Source organism: Silurus meridionalis, chromosome 5, assembly GCF_014805685.1.
Source record: "Silurus meridionalis isolate SWU-2019-XX chromosome 5, ASM1480568v1, whole genome shotgun sequence".
NCBI lineage: Eukaryota > Metazoa > Chordata > Actinopteri > Siluriformes > Siluridae > Silurus > Silurus meridionalis.
In genome coordinates this window covers 3902935-3929316 of record NC_060888.1, presented here as the reverse complement: position 1 = coordinate 3929316, position 26382 = coordinate 3902935, and the positions used below count along the sequence as shown (strand labels likewise).

Below are 26382 nucleotides of genomic sequence, written 5' to 3'. Positions count from 1 at the left end.
GTAGTAATGCAGTGCCAATTCTGTGTTAGGGTCGGCCAAACTGCTTCCACCCAATAAAGTTTTTTAAACAAAATTTGCTTTCCTGGACAGTTAGTTACTGTACATATTCAGATAAAATCGGATTTTTATATTCATTCTTTAAAAACAAACAAGACATATTAGCTAGCATTAGTGAAGCTTAATGTTTACTAACTAAAAAAGAGTCTATAATGATACTGATAGTGGTATCAGGTGTGATCAGGTGTAAATGTACTTGTACTCATGGAAATTTCGAACAAACCAATTAAAAGGGCCAAATAAATGTATTCTACAGTATCCCTGATTGACTCAGAGCAAGTTACATATATTGATATCTGTATTGACAAGTAGTTAAAATCATGTTCTTTTTTACTTGATGAAAAAAAGGTATTGATAAATCTCCAATCTCAATGTATTCATTGGCTGTCCATTTACAAGTGAGTTCCATTCCAATTCAATCCAATCTAATCCAATCTAATCATCTTTGAGGGCCTAACATCCACCAAGTCACGCACTGGAATTAACTCATAATCTTCTAGTCATTAGAACTGATTAACTACAGCTACTTGCATTATAAATTTGACTTATTGAACATGTCATCATATTTATTATTCAGAACATGATTTCTTGAGAAAAATCGCATGAAAGCAAGCACTTGCAGCTAAGCTGTTTCTTTTAAAATAGTGCACACTTTTTCTTTTCAAGGCCGTGAATCTACACTCAAAGACAAATAGATAAATCATGGAGGAAAGCACTTACCTGGGATTTCGACCTCCATAAGCGATAAGATCTTGAGGATGAATATCGGTATCCAGCACAGAGAGTCTGTGATGACGATGGAGAAGAAGCGTTTGGCCACGGTTAGCTCTTTCTTGATATGGTTGCTGTATTTGGTGGTTTGAGTCCCCGTTCTCTGTATGTTGTAGAACATGCTTCCGTAAGACAATACGATAATGAGGAATGCCACGAGGTTCAGGCCTATGGACATTGGAAAAGACCAATTAATTGAATACAGTATATTCTCTCCAGCTCATTGTTGTCAAAGTGTCATTACCATGTTGAGAAATAATTATCAATAGCAATTGTCCAGCCATTACAGGTGAAACTATAAAGTGCTGTCACATTTAAAAGAAATCATACAAAAAGGAGCTTTAGTCTAGAGGTTTGACCGAAAGTGGATTTTACTGATATCGATAGCTAGGTTGGATTGTACTTGCCAATAACCGATTAATTAGTTTATAATATGGATACTGGATAAATACAAACATATGTAACACACCATGTGAAATAGTACAAAATTTTATAACAAAAAAAAAAAGCACTGAATTATGAACATTTTTTAAATAAAGTAAATATGAATTTATATATTAAAAAATGTAATTCTATAATTAATTATTTTATAAATCATAAATATAATAGTCTTTTCCGTGCACTCTCTGTGCAGCATGGCGTCTCAGATGTAACAACAAATAGCATTTGGCAACAGTGATTCACATCTAGAGGCCGTTCTCTTAATGAAAGCGAACCAGAAAAACTATCACTATAGGTTTTTGACGATAGCCAGTTGTTCCAGAAACCAACTATCAGTCCTGATTAATAGGTCGACCTCTACTTTAGTCTGTAATTTAATATATATATTAAACCAACCGGCAAGAACTCACAGGGTTGCAAAAGCAGAGAAGAACTACAGCAGGAGCAAGAAAGACCCTGAAAGTCTTACAGACACAATAATAAGCGATTTTAAGGATATCTCAAGTAGACAACACTGATCCACATGAACGTTTTTCTCCAGTGAATTGAACCGAGATATAGTACAGAGTAAAACAGATAAAGCGATTGCAGACATGATGACAATCTCAATTGAGAGTGGGCTCCCCAGGGCTCAATCTGACCTCTATCACGCCAAACAAATTGAGGTCTTATCAATACGAAATAACGTGTGGACACCTTCTTGACCTTCACCTTTTTTCATGGTGTAAAAAGTTAAATAGGAAATATTTGAAATTATTGATTAGGCAAAGAACAGAATATACCCCTATAAAGCACTGATACTGGAGACTTCTTCCTCAGGAGAAAAGATCACCAGATCATCCATGATATGTTCCTTTGATCTATTTATTTATAGTGCCTGTCATATTAACCTCATACAGTATATGGCAAAAGTATGATGCCTGGTCATAAGTATGGTGTGCGCTTTTTGAGAATTGCATTCCACATTTAGTCCCAATTTGATCTTTTAATTTCCTCCACTTCTATGGGAAGATGTTCTTCCTCATTTTGGAGTGTGCTTGTGGAGATTTGTGTTCATTCAGATACATGCATGTTAGTAAACTCAGGTATTAATAGAGGTAAGGTGAGGAGGCCTGGGGTGCACTCAGTGTTCCAGACTCACCCAAAAAGATGACGATGGAATAGATCTGAGCTCCTGCAGTCTCTGGCTGCTCGGAATGCAGAGGAAAACAAACCCCGTTAGTTCCGTAAAAGTTCCTGAATTCTCCTTTACACACCAGAGGCAAGAACGCGATGATGAAGCCCAGGATCCAGATGGCCACCAGGATGGTGACAGTGCGCCTGCGTCCGGGGGTCAGGTAGCGGAAAGGGTAGACAATGCAGATGTACTTCTCCAAGGTGAGGTAGGTAAGGAGCAGTACAGAGACCTCAGTGGACAACATGGCCAGAGAGCCTACCACCTGACAGGGCAAGCTGTCCATCCAGGCCTGTGCATGCCGGTTATACTCGCCACGGAACTTCAAGTCATACGCCCCGATCGCAAACAGGTAGACGCCCATCAAACCATCTGCACCTGCTCGGGAAAGCAGACGATTTGGTGATTTAGTATTGAATTCCACAGCAGTCTATTTTATATTTACTATTTACACTGTTGCCATCGAAAACACGTTTCTTTTTCATATTCGTTTTGAAATTTTAATGAGGACTGGATTGAAGTGAAAAAGAGAGAGAAATATATGGAAAGAGATTATTTATTACACTCTTTTTTCTTTAAATTAAAAGAGAAAAGGATGCAAAATCTGACTAAAAAGAAAGAGAGGGCATGCAAGAAAGAACTGTAAGCGGAGAGAGTGTGGGAGAATGCCTGGGAGAAAGAGAGATAGAAATGTGGGGTGTGTGAGTGAAAGAAAAAGGGAGATAAATTAAAGGATAGACAGAGAGACTTCTAAAAGTAGCCTTTATTCTGTCAACAAAAAAAACCACACTTAGAAATTCAGTAGTGATCTACCATTTTGTTTTCAAATCTACATAATACTTCATTCATCCCCCATAAACTCCAGCAGCTCCACCACCACAAGCCATTGTTTTCATACTCAACACTGTTGCCTCCTAAGTCCATTTGCATTTCAATCCAGTTTGATCTGCCTTTCAAAGCAGGACACTGAGGCACACTGTCAGCCAAGCAGCCACGTTTTCCCAGTAAGACATTGTGTTCAAACCCCTTGATAAACGCATTAATGAGTTTTGTAAGTACGTAACAACTCTTCAATCATGCTTGTTTTCCAAGCTGCCAATCACCAAGCGCCCCCCCCTCCCCCCTCTTTATTTCCAAGTTGCCATTTTTTTTAGTCCCTGGGACATGTCCATCCAGGCTTGAATCGAACACGCTTGGGGGGGCTTTTCGCTTACTCAGACAAGCCCATGGCTGCATGTCAACCTTCAACCATGTATGCGAAAAAAATCAATTACTGCCTTTGAAGCATGATGTAGACATCAAAGTAAGAACTGTTGGGAATCGCTTTACACTCCAGCAAACTGCCTGATCAAATCTGAACCCCTTCTCATCCAGAAGCTCTCTCTCTCTCTCTCTCTTTCTCTGTCTCTCTCCTTCTCTTCCTCACTCTGGCATACAGATTTCCAGGCCGACGCTGAAACTTTGATATCCTAATATTTAGAACATATCAGAACTGTAACCAAACAGCAGTTTTTCATTTCACGGCCAATCACGCTGAGCACTCGTGAAAGAAGAACAGAAACAGTTGAAAGGAGGACAAATAATAGAGAGGGTTTTTTTTTAATCAAAATACATCCAATCTAAAATCATATAATTATATAAATTGGTAAAATGGCTGATGATTCATTTCAGAAGCGAACACTACAAGGCAAAGTGTCTCAGCAGAAGTAAGATACATTGACGTGCAAGCTGAAATGTAGGACATTTAAAGAAACCCTCAGCTTTTCAGGCGTGTTTTTGCACCAGAAATGAATATACCTGAGTAAGTTTTTTATCTACCTTGCCCTGAATTTTCATGTTGCAATCAGCTGCGCCTCATCTACAAAACTTGCATTGTAAAGTCTTGTCATTTATTTTGGTTGTTTATTACTAAGACCTTTGCTTCATGTACAGGTATAGCGTGTTGTTTTATTTGTTATATATTTACATTAATTATTTGTCTGTCCTATTCTACCATTGTTTATGATTCATGCCTGTTTGTTAAAACTTTTGCCTAAAAAAACCAGATCAGACTTTTTCCCTTGAAAGTATACAAACACACAGGCAAATGCAGAACCGCCAATCAGATTGCAGCCTTCAAGATTCTGAATATTGCTGCCAGAAAGGTGAAACCATGGGTGAAACATCAGAGGCTAAATCTATTTGAACTTCTTTTTGTAAATATGCTTTGAAAACGCTGACTAAACAGAATTGAAATACTTACAACAAAGGGAAATGATGCACATAGCATGGAGCTTGTTCTCTGAGCGGATGTACGAGCGCATGCAGATGACGAAGATGTTTCCGAAGCAGGTGGTGGCAGAGACGACCCAGACGAAGACACGCAGCACAATGTTGGCCAGCAGATCCTCAAGCGACGAGATGCCGTCTGTGTTGGGCTTGCAGCTGCGTACGTGAGGCGCGTAGCCACAATATTGGAACTTTTTAAAATAGCTGTGTTGAGGGATAGAGATATGAACGCAATTGAGAATGCATTGTGACAGAGGATTTTTTTGTCTAACCAGTTAAATATTTCATGTCTATTGGGAATCTGGGGATCTGTGTGTGCTTTAATATTGGAGAGGTTGCCAGATTTGTTTTTTGAAGTAAAACATTTTAGTAGCGTAGTAGTATTATCACTAGAACTTGTCTATTGGCCTAGAAATAAAATATATAGCTAGAAAATACCACAGGGAGAGGAAAAAAACAGCTGATTCAGCATATTCATAACTTGACTCATTGCCCACACTGCCAAACATCTCCATGCTTACCTGTAAATGATTCATTTTACTATTCTAGAGCATATTAGTGTAGGTTAGAAATGTGCATCCTCATAACTGAGGCTGATGCGATTCACACCTCGATGCATAGCCTCCGATACGATCCATTAAAGATACATATGAAACAGCTACTGATGTGATACGATTCACACCTATTCGGATTCAGTGCGATCCGATTTCGATTCAAAGCCTTTTAACAAAACCCTTTTGTAGTGCAAAAAAAGCAGATGTTCTTTTCCTGTACTGTATCCAGGAAGATGCAGCTCTACCTCTGCCATGTTAATCTGTATTTTATGTGACTCTCAGTACACGCCTCAGTCTCTATAGTGACACAGTACATCATATTCACGTAGAGAGAATACGCTTGAGAAACAGTTTAGTGAGAAGACGTCATCTACTTATAATTATATATAAACAAATCAGTTTTTACTGATGCGAATGTGTTAAAAACTATACATCGAGATACAGATGCAGATTATTTTAAATAACACTTATAAATACCTCTATGGGGTTGTAGACTATGTGAAAGTTCAGGAAGCTCCACCCATAGTGGATTATAGTATATAGTATATAGTATATATATATATATATATATATATATATATATATATATATATATATATATATATATATATATATATATATTATAGTATATTATAGTATAGTGTCCATAAATGACTGATACGAGAACTCAAAACTTTTCAGTAACTTACGCTGACACGAAGGCTTAATGGATCTGAATGCATAATTTCAGTGATATTATTTAATAATAGCCCTTGCAGTTTGGATCTTTCAAAAGGGTTCAGATTCAAGAATGAAATACATTAAAAAAATATTCTCCTTCCACTTTCATACGTATGCCTCATATTCACAAGCTTGTTTGTAACCCACGTTATTTTTCTATTCAGTGATCTGCATGCTGTAGCCCTAATTGGTTAATGAGCTAAGCATTAAGAATAATAAGGGCTGCTGTTATTACAGTCATCATTTTAGTTTAACATTTATTCTAAAGATTGGCTTAAAGAAACACAGGCAAAAGCAGAGAATAATCTTTTTAAGCATAATAGTTGATGACAGTCTACGCCATTAAATTACTCCCATCCGGGGGGAAAGGTTTCATCCTTAGATCAAGAAGCAGTTTGTGACTGATTAGCAGTGATGTTGTGCTTGAAGGCAGGACTGTCAGGTGCGTGGACAACATTTTTGTCAGCCTTTGAAGAGCCACGATGTAAGAATGTTCATTTGAAAGCACATTAACGATACTGTTCATCAACTTTTGGAATTAAATCTGGAATCTAATGTATTTTCAGGAAAATAAAGGTCAGAGAAAAACATTTTTCAATAATATCTGTTTTGTCAAGATATCTGAAATTCATAACATGGCCTAAATACTTAATGCTGATTGCCTGGAAACTTTAGGTTGTTCACGGAACGAAATGAACTGAGTCAATGAGTCAAAAAAAGATTTGTCCATTTTGATGAACGAGATTCAAAGAACCAAGTGACTGAAATGATCTTCCCATCACTAATGCAAGCTCAAGTTTGTGTTCATGGGTGGAAATAGGGACGGCAGTCTCAAAGAGTAAAAATAAATAAAAAATTCTCATTGGGTTATTTAGCTCCAGCTACTTAACCAATGTAATGTTCACAAAAGCACATTTAAGCCCAAGCAATACTTCAGTATAAAAAATCTTCAGGAAAGAACAGAGAGCAGGGCAAAGAAATTTGCACTGTTTTTTGATCTCTCTGTAACAGGATGTCTCTCTGCTCTTTCATCGTATTAACTTCAAGAGCGAGAACAAACCCAGAGCTTGGTGAGGGAAAGAAATGAAGGAAAATCTTGCATCTTTGTAATGTTGTTGTGGAGGCTGTGGAGAAGAAGAACTCAGTTCACATGCTGTTCTCTGGAAGAGCTGGTTTAATGCTGGAATGAAACACCTTAGCAGGATAACAGCAAGGGCATTGAGTAACTCATGTTTATAAAAAAAACTTTAATCGGTGACATTTGAAGCAGAAAATAAACAACGACTTACATGTGTGTGAGGTTTTTGAGCGGTTCGAACATCCTCCTGTGAATGTTTGCTATCTCGATGCCCTCGATGCTCCTGAAAGGCAAATGGTTTTCTCTTAGCTATTAGCATACTTCATGTATTTGCTTGAAAACACAACAATCTTTTGTGGCCCTTTTAAAGAAACCTTCGATGCGTGAAATGAACATGGACGAACTCCCGTAGTGCAGCCGGTGTGATAAAAGGCTGCTCTGTTGCTAAAACTATGAGCTCTACCTTTTTTTTTTTTTTTGCACCAATTTTATCTGAGTGCATGAAAGCTGATAACAAGTGCACCAAGTGAAAGAGATACTTTGAATGCTCCTCCAAGCCCCATAGTGAGATGAAGATAGAAAAAAAATGGTGCTTTAGTTACTTCGGAACGCTTGTTTGTGCTTTGGGCTTCTCAGGCTGCTATTTATGTAGTGACAAACAGCTAGCAATGTTGACTATTGAAACATGCTACAGTACCTTTTTTTTGCTCTATGTATGAATCTTTCACAGATTCACAGAGCTATTTTGAAGTTATTGAGTACTTTGAGTTATTGAAACCCAAACACTTTTAGTTCTATCAGGATGCCACCTGATGGTGCAAAATGTATTTTTGTCCACTGTTACAAACTCATCGAGCCCTCATCAGCAGCTTGTTTGGTGTAGGTGCTTTTTCCTCTGTGCCTGTTTTCAATAAATGCTAAAATGTGCCATGCATGAGCAATCATGACAGAAAGGTGACAGTATTTCTGGTTAAAAAGGCTTTAAAGACAGACAACGACTCAACAGATCAAGTTTAAGTACCATTTCAAGCATCTGACATTCAATAAACTGACAGGTTCATTTACTTTTACTACTAACCAGTGGCATTATTTTACACCCAGGCATTCAGTGGTGTCCTACCTGGATCAATCCACATATTAATACCATCATTATAACACCACTGCTACAGGAAGCATCAATATTATAGAGAAATGCAGTATAGCAGAGTGTTGCGTCACAAACAGTAATCTCATCCAGCGAGAATGAATGTCATTACTAAAACAACACAATTCAAAAAGTCTCCTTTCACTGTAGCCACAGCTGCACTGCCTTTATACATCCTCTTTATAAGAAGCATTGATATCAACCTCATAAAATGACCTTGGGTTTTCTGTGCATTTATCCATAGCTTTACAGTTTTCCTAAGGAAAATTGAAATTAAGACAAATTGTGTGTTGTGTGCAAATACTAAGGAAAAGAGAACTGGTGTAAATGGTTGTTAAAAAAAGGTTTATAATTGTTTTGAATTGTTTTGGTTGATCTTTTCTCACGATGTCCAGCTTTTCCTAAAAAGTCCATCATGTAAAAGTCTGTGTAAGTGCGATAAATTTCCACTCTTCTGTCACCAATTGAAAAAAAACAGCTATTAAATCCACACGAATATATTCGAGGTTTGCAACACATGCGGATTGCGACTCTCTCTAGCACGTGCTCTGACCATTTAATCAAAGGATGTGGAAATGCCATCGTGTTTAGATGCCTGCAAGACACCTGCCACCTCGGAGTGGCCAAATTGCAGTCTGATTGGTTAAAGCGACAGCGTCAGTCAACATAGAGTTTATACTGAAAAATGCCTCCAGTGCTCACAATGAAGGCCTTACAGCAATACTTGATGTGACAGCTGAAATCTGATAGGATAGAAACTCCAATGTAGCAGCAGCAGACCCGAGAGCAACTCTATAAAAGGAAGAGTATAGACATATGGGAGAAATCTTTCTACATTTTAATGTATAATGGACAATAGACCAAGGTCAATGGTTCTGATAGAGTTCAGGTGAAAAGAGAAGACCTTACTGGCCCTGGCAGCCTGCTACTGCTACTAATAAAACAAATATGTTGAAAAAATGTATAGATCATGATATAAAATGTTAGTTTAGATCATGGCTTTAAGGGAAAATGCCCATGAGATCATATTTGAGAAAAATATGATCTCAGAAAAAAATAGAGAAAAAATAGAGAAAAAATATCTCTTCAGAAAACTGTGATACGATCAGGAATGCACATCTATATATCACTTTCCAGACACTTAAACTCCTTCACTTCCTGCTAACATCTTACAAATGTACTGACAGCACTTAATAGAACACAATCTGATCAATGCTTCGGAAAATTCCCTGTAAAATAGTTGCGGTTGTTCATATGGGTCACCTATTGATTAGAAAATCATGGCTGAAAGCTCTATTTAAGGAAAAAGGAAATCAATATGAAGAGTGCAGGCTATTATCAGCCATTATTGTACAAATACTCCAAGTGTGAGCAAGGGATTTTCTGGTTTTTGCTTCCCATGTGCTGTATTCTGTTATTGGTCTGTTATCCTGCTGTGTTCACCTGTTCTAGGTTTCTCCTCAATAATTGTGATGATTAATGTTAATTCACTAATATTCGAAAATCAGGAGCAACTAACTTTTGATATAGTAAGAAACGAAATAACGAAAAATAATAACGAAAAAATATTATAATGCATGGCCTCTTAGGACTTCTGTAGCTTTGTGAAAATTGTTAAAAAATGGTATATTAAAAAAAAACAGAATTGCAGGTAATTAATAGTTTATCAAGTCTGACTTTCTGTATCTTGTATATCCCTGATCTAATTTTGTTTTTCATGCTTTATGTAAATGCTTCGGGTCTCTTTATTTTCCCATTATCTGCGAATGGATTATGCTCGAAACTCTGTCACCCTATCGAATAACGCTATATGGACAAAACCAATGCAATCAAGCTGTATGTTGTTCTTTCCAAAATTGTTATCACAAAGTTAAAAGCACACAGTTGCATAGGATGTCTTTGGATGTGGTAGCATTAGGTTTTTTATTCATTCGAACCAGGAGACCCAAACCTGTTTCACCAATACCCCTATGCACTAAGTAAGCTCCATTAAGATATGGTTAACATGGGTTAGAGTGAAAGACCATGATTGGCCTGCTGCGTGCTCAAAAAGCAAATACCAATCAGGTGTCCACAAACTTTGGTCTATATAGTGTATATAGTATGTGTCAAGAATTGCAGAATTGAGACAGTTTAGCAGCTTTAGCTATTCTTATCGATGTATTTGCATGGAATCCAGTGATACACATTTGCTTATAAAATTCCTATGCATGCTGCTTGAGGTCGATTCAGAGAATGCAAATTCTACACCTAATCAATTGCCACATAGCAATAAAGTCGACTTACAATGATTTTAACTTGTGCAGTTTGTCAAAATGGTCCGCTTGCAGCTCCTGAATTGGGTTGTACGAAATATTCCTGTGAAGCGAAAGAAAAAAGAAACTGCTTTAAAATGGCCAACATTCATCTCACAGCTGATGGTGGCTCGAGTTGATGGGAATTGTGCAATATTGTGACTGAGAGCGGTTCAGGCTGGCTGACGGTTCAAGTGCTTTATAGTGATAAGAATGACAAAGAAGGAATGTGAGAGACTCCAAGTAAAGGACTTACAGCTGCAGCAATTCTCCCAGATTGACAAACAGATCCGGTGAGATTTTCCCAATTCTGTTACTGGATAGGTCTCTGCAGGAGAAATGCAGGTAGAAATGACTTGACTTTGGATGCTTTGAGAAGCAATCTAATCAGATGAAGGGATATTGTCGGCACCCTTTATACAATGAACGAAATACCTAATTATTACATCTGGTTCGTGTTGGAATGGTATTATAATATTATCTTCCTTAAAAAAGGAGCAACTTTATTTACACTTTTTAATATAGCTATTAGGGTGTAACGGTATACAAATTCGTAGCGAGATTTCGGTACAGAGCTTTCGGTTTGGTACACACGTTTACCGAATGCGAACGTTTATACGTGCGGAACATAGTTAAAATCTGAGTTCCCTTAGGAACGTATTAAGTGGCGGACTGCAAGGTTGTTTAGTTTCCACCTCGCTTTTTAAGTGCATTTTTATCATCACTATTATTATTATTACATTTTAATTATTACATTTTTGGTATAAAAAAAGAAACCCCAGTTAGCGGGTACAGTAGCTGTGGCTGCTCACTTCGTACCGGAAAAAAAAATTGTGCACGAAAATGCTACAGAATCCATAGCATTAGCCACTAACCAGGAAGTGGCTAACGGCTAACGCTTGCACTATGGACTCTTTTATGTTATTTTAAATAGTGAACAGTTAAGTAGATCATATCTTTGGAAAATTAAATATTAAATGTTAATATTAAATATTAAAAATTAAACACACACACACACACACTCACACACAAACACTTACATACACACCTGTATTACCCAAATGGGGTTTAACATATGTACCGCTGATGTTCGCAAATGCTAATAATAATAAACAAATTACAAGGATTTTTATGTTTTTTATTTCTCCCCCCTGACAGTACCGAACCGTGACATAAAAACTGAGGTATGTACCGAACTGTGTACCGTCAAATCCCTAATATCTATATATTTTGGCCTGCAAAACAGGAAATATCAAATAGACTTTTTTTTCAAAATTCCATTTACGCTTTCTTCTCACAGCTCATATTTCCGTTTTTCATGGTATATAAAAGTAGATAAAAGCAAATGCACATATTATCTCACTGCATCTTGGGGAAGATGATCAAGAAGGAAATACCATTTTAGAATTACATACCGTTATTTCATGATTAATGCTTTGAAGCTGTTTTATACTGTAGTTCCAGGGACTGGTATATTAAATTTTGCCAAATATCAAACAATTTCTATGCAAAACCTGGCTGCCTCTGCCAGGAGGTTAAAATGTGCTAAATGATATTCCAGTAATTATCCTAAATAAATACAGAAATAGTTGTAGGATCACTGGTTTCAAAAATTATGTCCAGATTTATAGCATACTGAGAGCAGAAATCAATTCACACCTATGAATGTAAGCAAATCCTCCACCTTATTTGAGATAAAATGACATTAAAGGCTCAGTGTTGTTTTTCTCCCCAGGGGAGGCTTCATTAAATCTCAAATGTAGGGTGCCAAAAATTGAAAACAGAGGGAGTGAGTGAGTGTGTGTGTTTGTTTTTGTTTTTTTGGGGGGAGGCAGTGCTGCTTTAATCCTCATTTGTTTTCGCTCATATGGGGAATTTTAATTTCTCGCTCATTTTTGTGATGTTTTGGAATCGACTGTTTGAAGTTCAACGCTTTTTTTTTTTTTTTGGTAGAAGAACAAATCTCATTTCACACTATGGCTGGTGAAAAAGAACTGGGCCAAATTGTGCTGACTGTAGGACTGATGAGCAAATGGGGCCGAGAGATTTCTTAATTTGGTTCTTAAAAAAAAAAAAAAAAACAGGTCAGGCTTTAAACTCTGAAGAATATTTTGTGTTGATTATTTCTGCAAAACTGCATTGTGGGAGATCAGAACGACTCGGAACGTACAGCTCGCCAAGCTTGCGCAGCAGAGAGAACGCTTGTTCATGGATATGACTGATCCTGTTTCTTTGAAGGACTCTGTAAAAAAAGAGAGAGAGAGAGAACGAGACACAGAAAATGAGAGAGGACGAAAGTAGACAGATAAAAAACAGGCAAAGAAAGTAGAAAAAGAGAGAAAAGGACAGCAAGAAGAAATGAGATAGACGGAAAGGGTGAAAAGAAAAGAAGCACAAGATTGAAGTTGAATTGAATTCATGAATATACTATGTGACAGAGAAACAGACAAACTTATATGTTATATACAACTTACAGTATATACACTACACGGACAAGAGAATTGTGACACCCAACCTTTCCAGATAAAGGTGCTTCTTTCCCAAACTGTTGCATAAAGTTGGAGGAACACAATTGTATATGATTTCTTTGAATGCTGTAGCATTAAATTTTCCCTTCACTTGAACTAGGAGACCCAAACCTGTTCCAGCATGACAATGCACCTGTGCACAAAGCCAGCTCCATGAAGATCTGCTTTACATGTGTTGGAGTGAAAACTCTTGAGTGTCCTTCTATAAAGATCTGATCATTTTGGATCGTTTGGCTGCAATTTTAATAAAAAGTTCTTGCACTTGCATCAGTCTCAGCTATCGTCAATACTCGATATATACATGACAAACATTTCTATGTAAAGTAAACAGTAAAATCATTAAAAAGTTTAAATAACACTTGAAATACACCCCAACAGCATGTCAGTTACTGGACACAAACAGCATGAACTTCATTAACATTGAACAATAAATACAAATTCTGAATTCTCACCCAAGTGAAAATATTACAATTCAATAATGAAATGTGCAGAAAGAGAAGAAAACTGTCTGTGATGGCGATGGGAAACGTACTTACAGCACAGTGAGCATGCTACAGGAACAGAATGTTCTATTTTCAACAATCTCAATTTGATTTCCTCCATATCTCTGCACACACACACACACACACACACACACACACACACACACACACACACACACACACACATGTATTATTAGTGAATTATTTTCATAGATTTGTCATGACATCATTCATTGTGAAATCTGAAGATACTAAAAGAAAAAAAAGCATATTTATTGCTATTCAATCTTTCTTATATTTGGGTGCAAAAGTTTACACACACACACACACACACACACACACACACACACACACACACACACACTATTTAGTAAAAAAATATATAATAATAGAAAGTATTGATCAATTTTTTAAATCAGGTGATTAAACATTTGCTCGATCTTCAGAAGAAAATCTATCAAATCCTATTTTTGGATTTATTTACAAAATAAACAGAGATCAGTTGAAGCAGAAAAGTCACAAGCCTCAGTAATAATATTATAATTAAATCATTAATAATAGCTGTTGTTTGCATTAAGTATTCAGAGAAATGCATTGCAAAAGGGGTTTAAATGAAAACAAATTTTTATAGCATATGCAATCTATATCACTTTGCTCACTTGAAGCAAAATGAAAACCTTTTCAGTTTTTTTTATAGTTTTTCTAATTGGATAAAAAGGGTTTAGAGATGACTAATGATGACTAAGCTCAAACATGTGAAAGATAACAACTAAGGAGAGAGTGATACAGAAAAAGATGAATCAAGTGCCAATTAAGTGTATATCCATTGTAGAACAATTTACTAATAATAAGAAGAAATATCAGACACTGGACAAAATCAGCTGCATTGACTCCTTATCTGTTTTGCATTGGTAATTACAATAGAGGCATGTGCTGAAACAGAGCACTGATCAATATGGTAAATATTCACACTCTTGGCATTAAACATAAACTGCCAGTTATTTTAAGACTTCAAACTTACAGCCAATTCAGTCGCGGCATCTCCAGGCATACGTCCTCCACGTTTGTCAGAGCGTTGTTCAAAAGAACCCTGCAACAATGCGTTACATGGCACACAATCACAATTTAAGCCATTTTAACACATCACTGACTGACACATTCCTGTCCCTTTAAAAGAGCTAAAAAAGCAACAAATAGAGGACAAAAAAACGTAATGCAGCATTAAAGAGATTCAAGGTGAGTAAGTAAGTGAGTGAGTACCTGAGTAAGTAAGTAAGAGATTGCATAAATAAAAGTGTGTTGGTACGTAACTAAGTTAGTGAGTGAGTAAATAAGTAATTAAGTAGGTAAGTAAGCAAGTAGGTGAAGAACTGAACAAGTCAGTAATTGAGTAAGTAATTACATAAGTAGATGAGTAAGTAAGTAGGTGAGTAACTGAGTAAGTAAGTATTTAAGTAATTGCATTGGTAGATGAGTAAGTAAAATGGTGAGAAACTAAATAGGTAAGTAAGTGACTGAGAAATTATATAATTAAGTAATGACATAAGTAGATCATAAGTAAGTAGGTGAGACAATAAGTAATTAAATGTAATAAAATAAGTAATAAATAAATAAGTTAAATAAGTAATTACATAAGTAGATGAGTAAGTAGAATAGTTACTAAGTAACGTAAACGGATGAGCAAGTAAATAATAGCGTAAGTGTATGAGTAAGTAAGTATGTGAGTATTTAAGTAAGTAAGTAAATAAATGAATATGTAATTAATTATGTAAATAGATAAGTAAGTAAGTAAATAAATGAATATGTAATTAATTATGTAAATAGATAAGTAAGTAAGTAAATAAATGAATATGTAATTAATTATGTAAATAGATAAGTAAGTAAATAAATGAATATGTAATTAATTATGTAAATAGATAAGTAAGTAAATAAATAAATATATAATTAATTATGTAAATAGATAAGTAAGTAAATTAATGAATATGTAATTAATTATGTAAATAGATAAGTAAGTAAGTAAATAAATGAATATGTAATTAATTATGTAAATAGATAAGTAAGTAAATAAATGAATATGTAATTAATTATGTAAATAGATAAGTAAGTAAATAAATAAATATGTAATTAATTATGTAAATAGATAAGTAAGTAAATTAATGAATATGTAATTAATTATGTAAATAGATAAGTAAGTAAGTAAATAAATGAATATGTAATTAATTATGTAAATAGATAAGTAAGTAAGTAAATTAATGCGTGTGTAATTAATTATGTAAATAGATAAGTAAGTAAGTAGGTGAGTGGTGAGTACAAATAATGTAAATAGATGAGTAAGTAATTGAGTAAATAAGAAATTTCATAAGCAGTAAGTAGGTAAGTAACTGAGTGAGTAGGTAAGTAAGTAAGCAAATAGGTAAGTAAATAAATAAATAGATAAATGGTTAAGTGAGTTATTAAGTAAGTAGGTGAGTAAGTCAGTAACTAAGTGAATAAATAAGTAAATAATGTAAGTAAATGAAAAAATAGGTCACTTATTAATATAAATAACTAATTAAGTAAATTAATGAGTAAATAATGGAGTAAATAGCTGAGTAATTGAATAACTAAGTGATTAAGTGAGTAAATAGCTGAGTAAGTAAGCAAGTGAGTAATTCAGTAAATAAGCAAGTGAGTAATTCAGTAAATAAGCAAGTGAGGAAATAATTATTTATGTAAGAAGATATAACCTCTATATAACCTCTTCCTCTGTAAAGCTGCATTGGGACAATGTCCATTGTTAAAATCACTATAAAAATAAAATTGAATTGAATAGATGATTAAGTAAGTAGGTGAGTAATTGAGTAAGAAAAAGGGTAATCTAGAAAGTAAGTAAGTAGGTGAGAAGATAAGTATTAGCATTTAAACATATAATTACAATTACACATATCTGTTTCTGAAAATCCTTTTGAAAATCTTAAAAAAAAAATAAGAGGACAATTAAAACTCACAGCAGCACAAGGGAGCTCAAGCCTGAAAAGGTCAGTGAGGAAATGTGGTGGATTTTATTGTTTTCCAGAATCCTGTGAATGAATAAAAAAAATGTTAAGAAGCTCATTAATAAACATTAAAATATCAAAGAATAGCATTTGTTTTAAAGCGCAGGTTCATTGTACACCAATCAATGCATGAAGGCTATTAAAAAGATTTAATCAGAGGACATAGTCATGGGACAGCTTTCAGAGCTGGCGTTCGTTCGTTTGTGTAGTGTGACGTGTACGAGCTGAGCCGGCGTGATTATGAAATGAACGAGGCGATTAATTGCTGTATGATAACGCTAATAAAAAAGAGACAAGTTCTGATTAGTGGCAACTTTTTAGCATCTTCCTTAGATGTCTGAGTCGAACACAAATACAGAAATTGAAGTGCTTACAGCCACTCCAGTTTATGCAGGTCCTGAAATACTCCTGGCATCAGGCTGGAGATTCGATTATGGCTCAAATACCTGAGAAAACAAAAACACGTGAACAGAGCACAGTCACAGGGGGCACCCGTGAGTTTATTTCCCAGCCTATTCTCCAAACTTATCGTTTTGACGCCAATAAAGAGATCCAGTGCGAATTCGCAAATGGTGCATGACAATTTTCGACACATTCCAGAAGTAGCAGAAACGCTCGGGAGTACAATGGGACTATTTTGAAGGTGATAGTCTGTAAATGTAGATAAAGTACTTTCCTGTAAACAGAGCTAGTCTCAAAACCAGAGCTAGTCTTTTTTTTATACCATCTCGTATGGATGCTAACCAATCATGGGCATCTGTGAGCACTTGTATGATGAAGAGGGCAGAAAGCTCATATAGTGTGGTGTGGTAGTGAGATACATCATCTTGTAATGCAACAGAAGCAGCAGTTATTTAACAAGGTGACTTATTGGAAAACAACATATTTACTTTCCTCTTGCCTGGCCAGTAGTTGTTATATGATAAGCCAATGCTGACTTGTGAATTGGAACATTTGGCTAATTGGGAAACAAGGAAAAATCCCCCCAAAATATTATTCGGCAGAAAACGATAATTTCTCATCTCAGCTCTTCTCAAATGTCAGCATGTACTAGTGATTTTGAAAAGCGACGAGATTTGAAGTGTTTCTTATATCTGATTCTTAAAAGCAAAAATGGCAAATAATGTCAAAACAAAATGCCCTTGATATGAAATTGTACCTCGGATTAAACAACATTGTACAAGAAAAAAACACTACTGAATGTACCATGAAAAAGAGGCTCGATCATTAAAGATCATTTAAAGCACCTTAAACACTTTCTGGGTTGGCAATGATGTATTAAAGCAGACAGAGTGAACCTGTGTAGAGTATAGTAGATGATAAGTGTGTAATGGTTGAAAGCGGAGCACTCACAGCCGTGTTAGGTTGTAAAGGCCTCGGAATGCGTAGGGTTCGACCACTTTGATGCGATTGTGCTGTAGGTAGCTGAAAGAATCATTCAGAGGTGTTAAAGTCTTAAGAGAAATCACAGAGGCAAGATCAGCATGGCGAAAGGCAAAATCTCGTAAAATCTACATTATATGGAGAAAAGTGATGAGACACCTGACTTTTCCAGCCATACGTGGTTCTTTCCCAAATTGGTACCACAATGTTGGAGGCACACAATTGTATTAGATTCTTTTGGATGTGGTAGCATTGCATTTTCAATTCATTTAAACAAAGAAACTTAATCCTGTTCCAGCATGACAATGTCCCTGTGCACAAAGCCAGCTTAATGGGTTGTAGTGCTGTAGTGTACTGCTGTATACTCAACCTGACCTCAACCTGACTGAACATCTTTGGAAAGTTATCTATCTATCTATCTATCTATCTATCTATCTATCTATCTATCTATCTATCTATCTATCTATCTATCTATCTATCTATCTGTCTGTCTGTCTGTCTGTCTGTCTGTCTGTCTGTCTGTCTGTCTGTCTGTCTGTCTGTCTGTCAAAATGGGGACTAAATGTCAAATGGGATGTGAAATCTTATAGTCAGGTGTCCACTGATTTTTGTCCATAGACTGTATTAGGATTAAAAAACTTGGAGGATGCTGATGATAAAAACTGTGAAATTGTAATTTGTGAGACGTCGTGTACAACTTTGTTCTCGTATCTTTGAGGCAGAGCGTTTCTATCGGGATTAGTAAGCGTGTTCCTGCCCCATGGGGAGAAACTATTCCAGCTTCAAGTGTCTCATTAAAGAGAAAACACATTTATCTCTATCTAACTAATCCTTCTTCCATAGGTTACCAGTACTTTTATCTCTATTGAATACCAATCGAATTCTTACTATCTTCTTCTTACTATCTTCCCAATGACTTTCTTTTGTGCACTTGATATGAAATGAGCCCAAGATGCAGTGAAATGATGGTGCATGATGGAGGTTCTTACAGCTTCTGAAGATTTCTGTACTTAATAAACATGTCAGCATTCAGCTTCCTTAACCGGTTCCTTTGCAAAGACCTGGGGCGAGAGACATAAAGAGAGACAGAGAGTTTGTAAAAGAAAGAGAAAGCATTCCTGTAGTCAGCTTTCTGTCTCAAATCCTTCTCAAATAAACCATAAAATCAGCCTGATTCTTATTTTAATTTTAGAATGAGGAAAAAAACCCCAATATATTACAGGAAAACTGGTTGAACCTCAGCACTGGAATTACCAACTTCAGTTATATAGTATTTGGAAGCTCGGTATCTGAATTTGTGAACTTTGTAAAGAACTAAATGATTTGAAGCTCTATTATGCTTGAAATATCAGTTTTGCAGGAATCTTGCATCACAAGAAATCAATGCTTTTACAGTACAGGCTCTTTATTTTTGTCTCGAAAGAAACATAAAAACCTCTCACTCGAGCCGTATGTTAGAACAAAAAACCCTCTGGTAAAGACCAAACCGTCTTTACCTTTACAAAAAACAACAAAAGTAAGATGTGAGATGCCTTTTTTCTCCTCAGCAGTTGACAGAGGTCAGTTCTCTCGGTGTTAGAGTGCCATTTTTTTTTTTTTTGTTTCAAAGCCCAAGTTGAACTCTTTTCTCTACTTATTTTATCGCTGAACCAGAAACATACACTAAAACAGAGCGTGTCTACTCGTAAACCGGCGCCCGTTGCCACATACATGGAAACTGTAAAGTTTATACATTATGGTACTCGAAATTACTCTGTTTTGCTAAATTATGAACTGCAAATTGTTTAAATTATTAACTACACCCACCCTATAATGATTCTTTAAGACTCCTTTGTAGGCTAGGCCATGTCTCGACTTACGATATTTTCAAGGTACGATGGTGTCATTGTAACACATCTCCAGGGAATTCCTGTATTTGAAAGTCATACATGCTGCTTTTGTATAATCAATCATATAATCAAAACATTGTATAATGTTTTGTATAATCATAAAAATGCAAATAAATTTAGAATAGGGTTCGTATCCAATCGTAATCATAACTTTTAATACAGCTAGTAATCAAGTGTCAACACAGAAATATTAACCTGCCCATGTAAAGAACTATAAGAAACTCTAATTATATCCCGGGGGAAATGTGTACGGTGCTGAAAAAAATGAAGGATTGAGGTAATTCAGTCCGTGGTGCAGCTGGTAAGGTTGCTGCCTTGCTGCCTCGTGGCTCCTGGTTCGGCAGTGTGTGCTGTGTGGCGTATCTGACAGGCGTGACATTAATTCCAGCTGAATGTGTACCGATCACTGACAGACTCTGTGTTCGCTCTTAAAGCAAGCAACTGCTCGTAAACACCTTTTAAGCACTTGGCAATTCCTTGATCTCTCCTGCAGTGATCTAACATCCTCTCTGACTTCTGAGCAGTGAAAGCCTGTAACGACTCACACACACACACACACACACACACACACACACACACACACACACACACACACACAATATTCAAGCCACCCCAATGAGCATGATGAAGAGGAACTCACATCATGGTGACGTTCGTAGATACCGTAGGGACGTCTTTAAAGTGAGCACCGTTGCAGTCGAGCTCCAAATCTCTACACTGACACTCGGCTGGTACGAGTCCAAGTACTGAGAAAGAGGACAGAAAGAAGAAATACAGAAAGACAAGAGAGATGTTAGGGACACTAACGTAGCTCCATGTTTACTGAATTTTAGAGAGTTTTTAATGAAAGAATATCCACACCAGTCGAAAGTTTTTAATGAAAGCATCACACTGTCCCGAGATTGTAGTAATGAGGATAAGAGAAAATTTATTCAAGACGCTTACAGGAAAGTTGCACATTCATGGATTTGTGGGGACACTGCTACTTTATACTTGCGCTTTTATTTATTTTTTATTTTTTCAAGTTTTCTCACACGATTCATTTATTAGCGCATATTAAGGCATATGTTTTCTGTCATATACTTGCATGGTTACGTTATTTTATACTTTTAAAAAGCCCATAATTTTATTTTTCTACCTATTTTTTTTTTTTTTTTGTACATGATTAATTTCCGATTTTATATACATATACAACTCCATGTAATTCCTTTATTCTTTTCTGTTTATTTTTTATTTTATCCAAAAGTGGTTTATACATTTTTATTTACATTAATTTTTTCATACTAAGTCATTGCACATATAACCCAAATTTCATAAATCCATAATCTGTTCGCAATAATATATAAAACACATATCAAATGTTTAAAATGAGAACATACCATTTTAAGGAAAAACATTTTTATTTGAAAATAAAGATACAATATTTATACTCAGTCATCTTACTGGCCTCTTGTCAATTAACCTCATTAGTTGCTAAATGTTTCTCCATCTGTTTGTATATTTCATTTTAATAACACTTCGTTTTTCCAGACATTTGTTGCCTCGTCCCAAATCTTTTGAGACGTGTTGCAACTAGTAAATGTAAAATCAGTCTATTCTGTTTTTATTAAAATTTTTCACAGTGTCCCAACACTAACCCGTACCTGCGGTTATAGTACATTTGCTTTCAAATCATGCTACTTCAGCTTTTAATTAATGTATAAAATAACAAAAAAATTATATTATATTTTCCAAATCTTATAATGGCTATTGTATTTAAATTATAAGCTGCTACTCTACATGAAAACGCTGCCCTCAGCTTTACAGAACAGATTTCTTGAAATTTTATTGGCCCAAAAATGTGTCTGGAAGATCAAGATTGAAAATGGCAAGAAAACAGCAGGCTGTCTGAGTGTGAACGCTGTAATAATTAGAAATAAAAAACACGCTAATTAAAATAAACATCGCTTGCAGGAGATCTGTAGAGACAAAAGTCAACAATAAGATAAAAAGGGGTAAAGGAAGGCTAAAGGAAAAGGGTAAAAGGGCTTGTATTTGTCACAAATGTGAGGAAAATTCTTTCTTTACAAATCCCAGCTTGATACAGCATCCCTGGAGCACACAGTGTTAAGGGCCTTGCTCAAGGGCCCAAGTGCGGCAACCTTCACATCAGTAGTCCAGAGTCTTAACCACTAAGCAACCACCTAATCTAATGACTAAAAGGTCATGATTTCAAATCCCAACACCACCACTACCACATTGCCCATGCTGGGCCCTTGAGCAAGGCCCTGAACCTTCAACTGCTTAGTTGTGTGAAGAAAAGAAATTTAGATTTATAGGTTTTCTGATAATTGTCATAAACGTAAATTTAAGAAATTATTTATTAAAACTCTTTATTATTATTTATTATTATAAACTCTAAATTATTTATTAAAATAAAAATTTATAGCAAACACAAATCAGACCTTATTTTGGTTTATTCTGCATAAATGTGACTTAAACACAAATGTTGCCCAACATAATATTCCCTAATATATGTTGTTGTTTTTTTAGGTAAAATTTGATGGATGAAAAGACAGAGAGATGGACTGTTTGAAGGATGGATGGATGGATGGATGGATGGATGGATGGATGGATGGATGGATGGAAATACAGACATGCATAGTGAGAGATGTTTGGATGGATTGATAAAAAGATTATGTTGACTTGCTGTAATTCTAACCTGTAACCTGGTGGATAGACAGATGCATAGATTTAAATATGGATGGAAACAGATGGACAGATGGGCATAGTAATGGATAGATAGATAGACAGATAGACAGAGAGAGAGAGAGAGAGAGAGAGAGAGAGAGGGAGGGAGAAAGAGGAGAGAGAGAAAAATGGCATTGATGGATGAATGGCATGACAAAAAAAATAGACAAATAATAAAACAGATAGACAGACAGACAGATTGAAGACTGGAAAAACTGGAAGGATTGACAAATTGAATTGATGGATGAAATTTACAGAAAGAGGTAAACATAGATAGATAGATAGATAGATAGATAGATAGATAGATAGATAGATAGATAGATAGATAGATAGATAGATAGATAGATAGATAGATAGATAGAAGGATGAAAAGCATTTTTCCAAATCACTTTAATCATGCCAGTTTTAGAAGATTGAATTTTGGATCATTACTCACAGCAGGTGGTTGATTTTCTTCCAGCGTCTTTACTGGGCATCCCAAAATATTTGTCGAACAAATGAGGCCAGCCATTGTTGTCTCCTGAAAAATGATGCAATCATGTGTCAAGCTACTAAAATCCCCTCATTGAAAAAAATAGCCTGTAGTGTTTCAGACCCCACAGATGTGTTTTATTAGTGTCCCCTAATAACACTTGCTCTCTATACACTTCAAATTCTGTTTAGGTTTTTCTCACCTCCACGTTGGAGAGGCTGAATTTGGAATCCATGCTGCTGAAAACTAATTTGTGGGGTCCTGATAATCATTTCAGCACAGCCTGCTGAGTGATTAATGGAGCATGGAATTTCAGGGTAACACCGACTAATACTGTACATGTTCCTCAACATTCTCTGCAGTTTCCCAGCCATAAAATCCTTCGTTACTTTGATTATGGCCTGCAGCTTCGACAGAAAAAAAAAACGAGTCAATCGGCATGCGAATAGGAGACGTCTGTACTTTTTTCCTGACTTTGCACTTCTGACAATCCGCTACAAACAAATCTGTCACAACATCAAATCTTCCCAATTCTACCTCATCATTCCCTGATGATTTTATTAGAAGGAGCAAGAAGTGCGAGACGTTTTCACCGGTGAGAGTAGTCTTCAATCTTTCAGCTTGGCGACACTGAGTGAATCCAGAGCACGAGTTTTTGATTCTAATTCGAGAACGCACAAATGGGGTCTGTCACCTAACATGCAATAGAACATGTTCAACAGCATGATTAGATAACCCCGTCAAATAAGTGTTTTACCTGCTTCCTCAATCACAGCAAGTGCATGGACACCAATTGCAATGGAAAATATTCAATACACAATATTCAATACACTTTTTCTTCAGGTTGTCTGAGCGTAAAAAAGAGCTCGTAATTGAAATAAACGTAGCTTTCAGGAGGCCAGTAGAGGGAAAATTCCCTCTATCCCTTTATCTCCTTATTTTCACCTTCTTTTCCACACATAACAGTAGTAATGTGTGAGAAATAAATTTATATTTTTCTTCATTTTCTGAACAATCAAGCCTACTTAGAAACGCAAAAACTTTACAATTAAAGGCAACCCTTTTTAATGGCATGTCCAGGAATCATGCCATTAACCTAGATACTGTAGAAGAACACAGATTCGTATGGGAAGATGTTCCACTAGATTTTGGAGTGTTCTTGTGGAGGTTTGTGCTCATTCAGCCACAAGGGTGCTAGTAAAGTTAGGTACTGCTGTAAGGTGAGCAGGTTTCATCCCAATGCACACATTCTGTTCAGTAGGAGAGAGTTCAGAGCTCTATAGCAGGAGATCTTCCACTTCAACCCATGTAAAGCATCTGTTCATGGTGCTGGCTTTATACATAGGGATATAGTCATACTGGAACAGGTTTGAGTCTCCTAGAAAATTTTATGCTAGAGCATTCAGAGACATCCTATAAAATTGTGTGCCTTCAACATTGTGGTAGCAGTTTGAGGACGAACCACATATTGCTTCAATGCTGTATGGTGCACTATATGCTGTAAACCTTGAATACACTGACAGGAAATAAAGCTTAAATCATGTACTGTGTGCATCTGTCAATAAATAATTCCAACATACATGATTGCAAAATAGACGTCATTACAATGATTGCATGAAATAGCTTGGAATTACGTGACATTTTATAAGTACAAAGGAATATTACTCCCCCCTGAAAAGTCCACCAAAAAGCCAATTGAACATGATGCAATAAGAAGGACTCATTATCTTTACATTGATTGCATAAATGTGTCCTTCTTGACATTCTGTACTATATACACAGTAACAAAACAACATGCAGGAATTAAAATAAAGTATTTGCTACTTAATTGGTCAAAAAAATAACTACAAGCAGCTTCTTGAATACCACAAGCAAGAAAAAACTGTTGTATTGCTCATTTTAGACTCAAAGAATCATGTGCACAAAGCACAAATCTTCTTCTTCTTCTTCTTCTTCTTCTTCTTCTTCTTCGGCTGCTCCCATTAGGGGTCGCCACAGAGGATCATCCATCTCCATACCACCCTGTTCTCTACATCTGCCTCTTTCACATCAACTACCTGCATGTCTTCCCTCACCACATCCATGAACCTCCTCCTTGGCCTTCCTCTTTTCCTCTTTCCTGGTGGCTCCATCCTCAGAATTCTTCTACCAATATAACTCATGTCCCTCCTCTGCACATGTCCAAACCATCTCAATCTCACCTCCCTCATCTTGTCTCCAAAACGTCCTACATGCGCTGTCCCTCTAATAAACTCATTTCTAATTCTGTCCATTGTCGTCACTCCCAACGAAAACCTCAACATCTTCAGCTCTGCCACCTCCAGCTCCATCTCCTGTCTTTTACTCAATGCCACTGTCTCTAATCCATACAACATCTCAGGTCTCACCACTGTCCTATAAACTTTCCCTTTCATTATCACAGATACTCTTCTATCACAAATCACTCCTGCTATCACTCTTCTATATACTATGGTTGAAATATTGATGGAACTATACACAATACATATTCAACAATTTGGCTTTTGTTACTTATTGTATATAAATAAATGAATTGGCTAGTTCCTAATTTAAGATAAGATAGAATTTTATGAAACTCGAAAACAATTATGTTTCCAGAGACCACTTTAGATTATAAATATAAATGAAATAAGAAATAAAATTAAATTAAATATTCTATATATTCAAAATGTATTTAAAAGTACAAAATAGGGTGCACGGGATCTAATGTAATATTGCACATGGTATGATGGTATAATATTGCAGATGGTATTAAATTCACATACAGTTTAATTATTGTAAAAATATATATACTTGTCTAGAAAATAGGATTTGTTTTTATAGTACACACAAATCAAATATACACCTGAAACTCTTGAACTGAAAGCTTCTGGCTAATAGAAATGTGCAAATTGTTAGATCTCTTGGAAAGCTATATTTTTAAGGGGAAAATAGGATAATTTTTTTACACTAATATAATTTAAATTTTCTGGAATATAAGCACTGCACACTCAAGACTACTCCCTCAACAGGAAACAGAGACATGTACCAAAACAGATCATGGATAAAATAGATTTCAGTTTATTATATAAACAGTATAAAGATATATACATTTTATACCTATCAGCTGTATTTTATTGTCAAGTCATGTCAAGTGGCTTGGTTTTGTCATTTTAACGTATACAGTTCAACAATAAGGTACAAAGTGAAATGAAAGAATTAATTTACCTTAAACTAACTATGGAAAAACTCAGTTTGTGAAGCATCACCATGATTCCAATGTGCAATCCCCTAACCTACAATAAGCTGAACTTTTCTGTGCTCCAACTGGGAGTTTTTTGTGTTTCCAATAAACTTTCTCAGTA

At 35.8% G+C, this 26382-nt stretch overlaps 1 protein-coding gene across 1 annotated transcript in view; it reads right to left on the bottom strand.

Moving 5' to 3' along the window:
- rxfp1 (relaxin family peptide receptor 1) overlaps window positions 1-26382 on the bottom strand; it is a 45597-nt gene that overhangs the window by 2249 nt on the left and 16966 nt on the right. The window contains 15 exon segments of the mRNA XM_046849718.1: window positions 778-996; window positions 2411-2821; window positions 4686-4915; window positions 7275-7346; window positions 10494-10565; window positions 10758-10829; window positions 12672-12743; window positions 13566-13626; window positions 14522-14601; window positions 16499-16570; window positions 16921-16992; window positions 17900-17971; window positions 18919-18990; window positions 20459-20564; window positions 22985-23068. Of these exon segments, the coding sequence (XP_046705674.1) occupies window positions 778-996; window positions 2411-2821; window positions 4686-4915; window positions 7275-7346; window positions 10494-10565; window positions 10758-10829; window positions 12672-12743; window positions 13566-13626; window positions 14522-14601; window positions 16499-16570; window positions 16921-16992; window positions 17900-17971; window positions 18919-18990; window positions 20459-20564; window positions 22985-23068 (1767 nt within the window).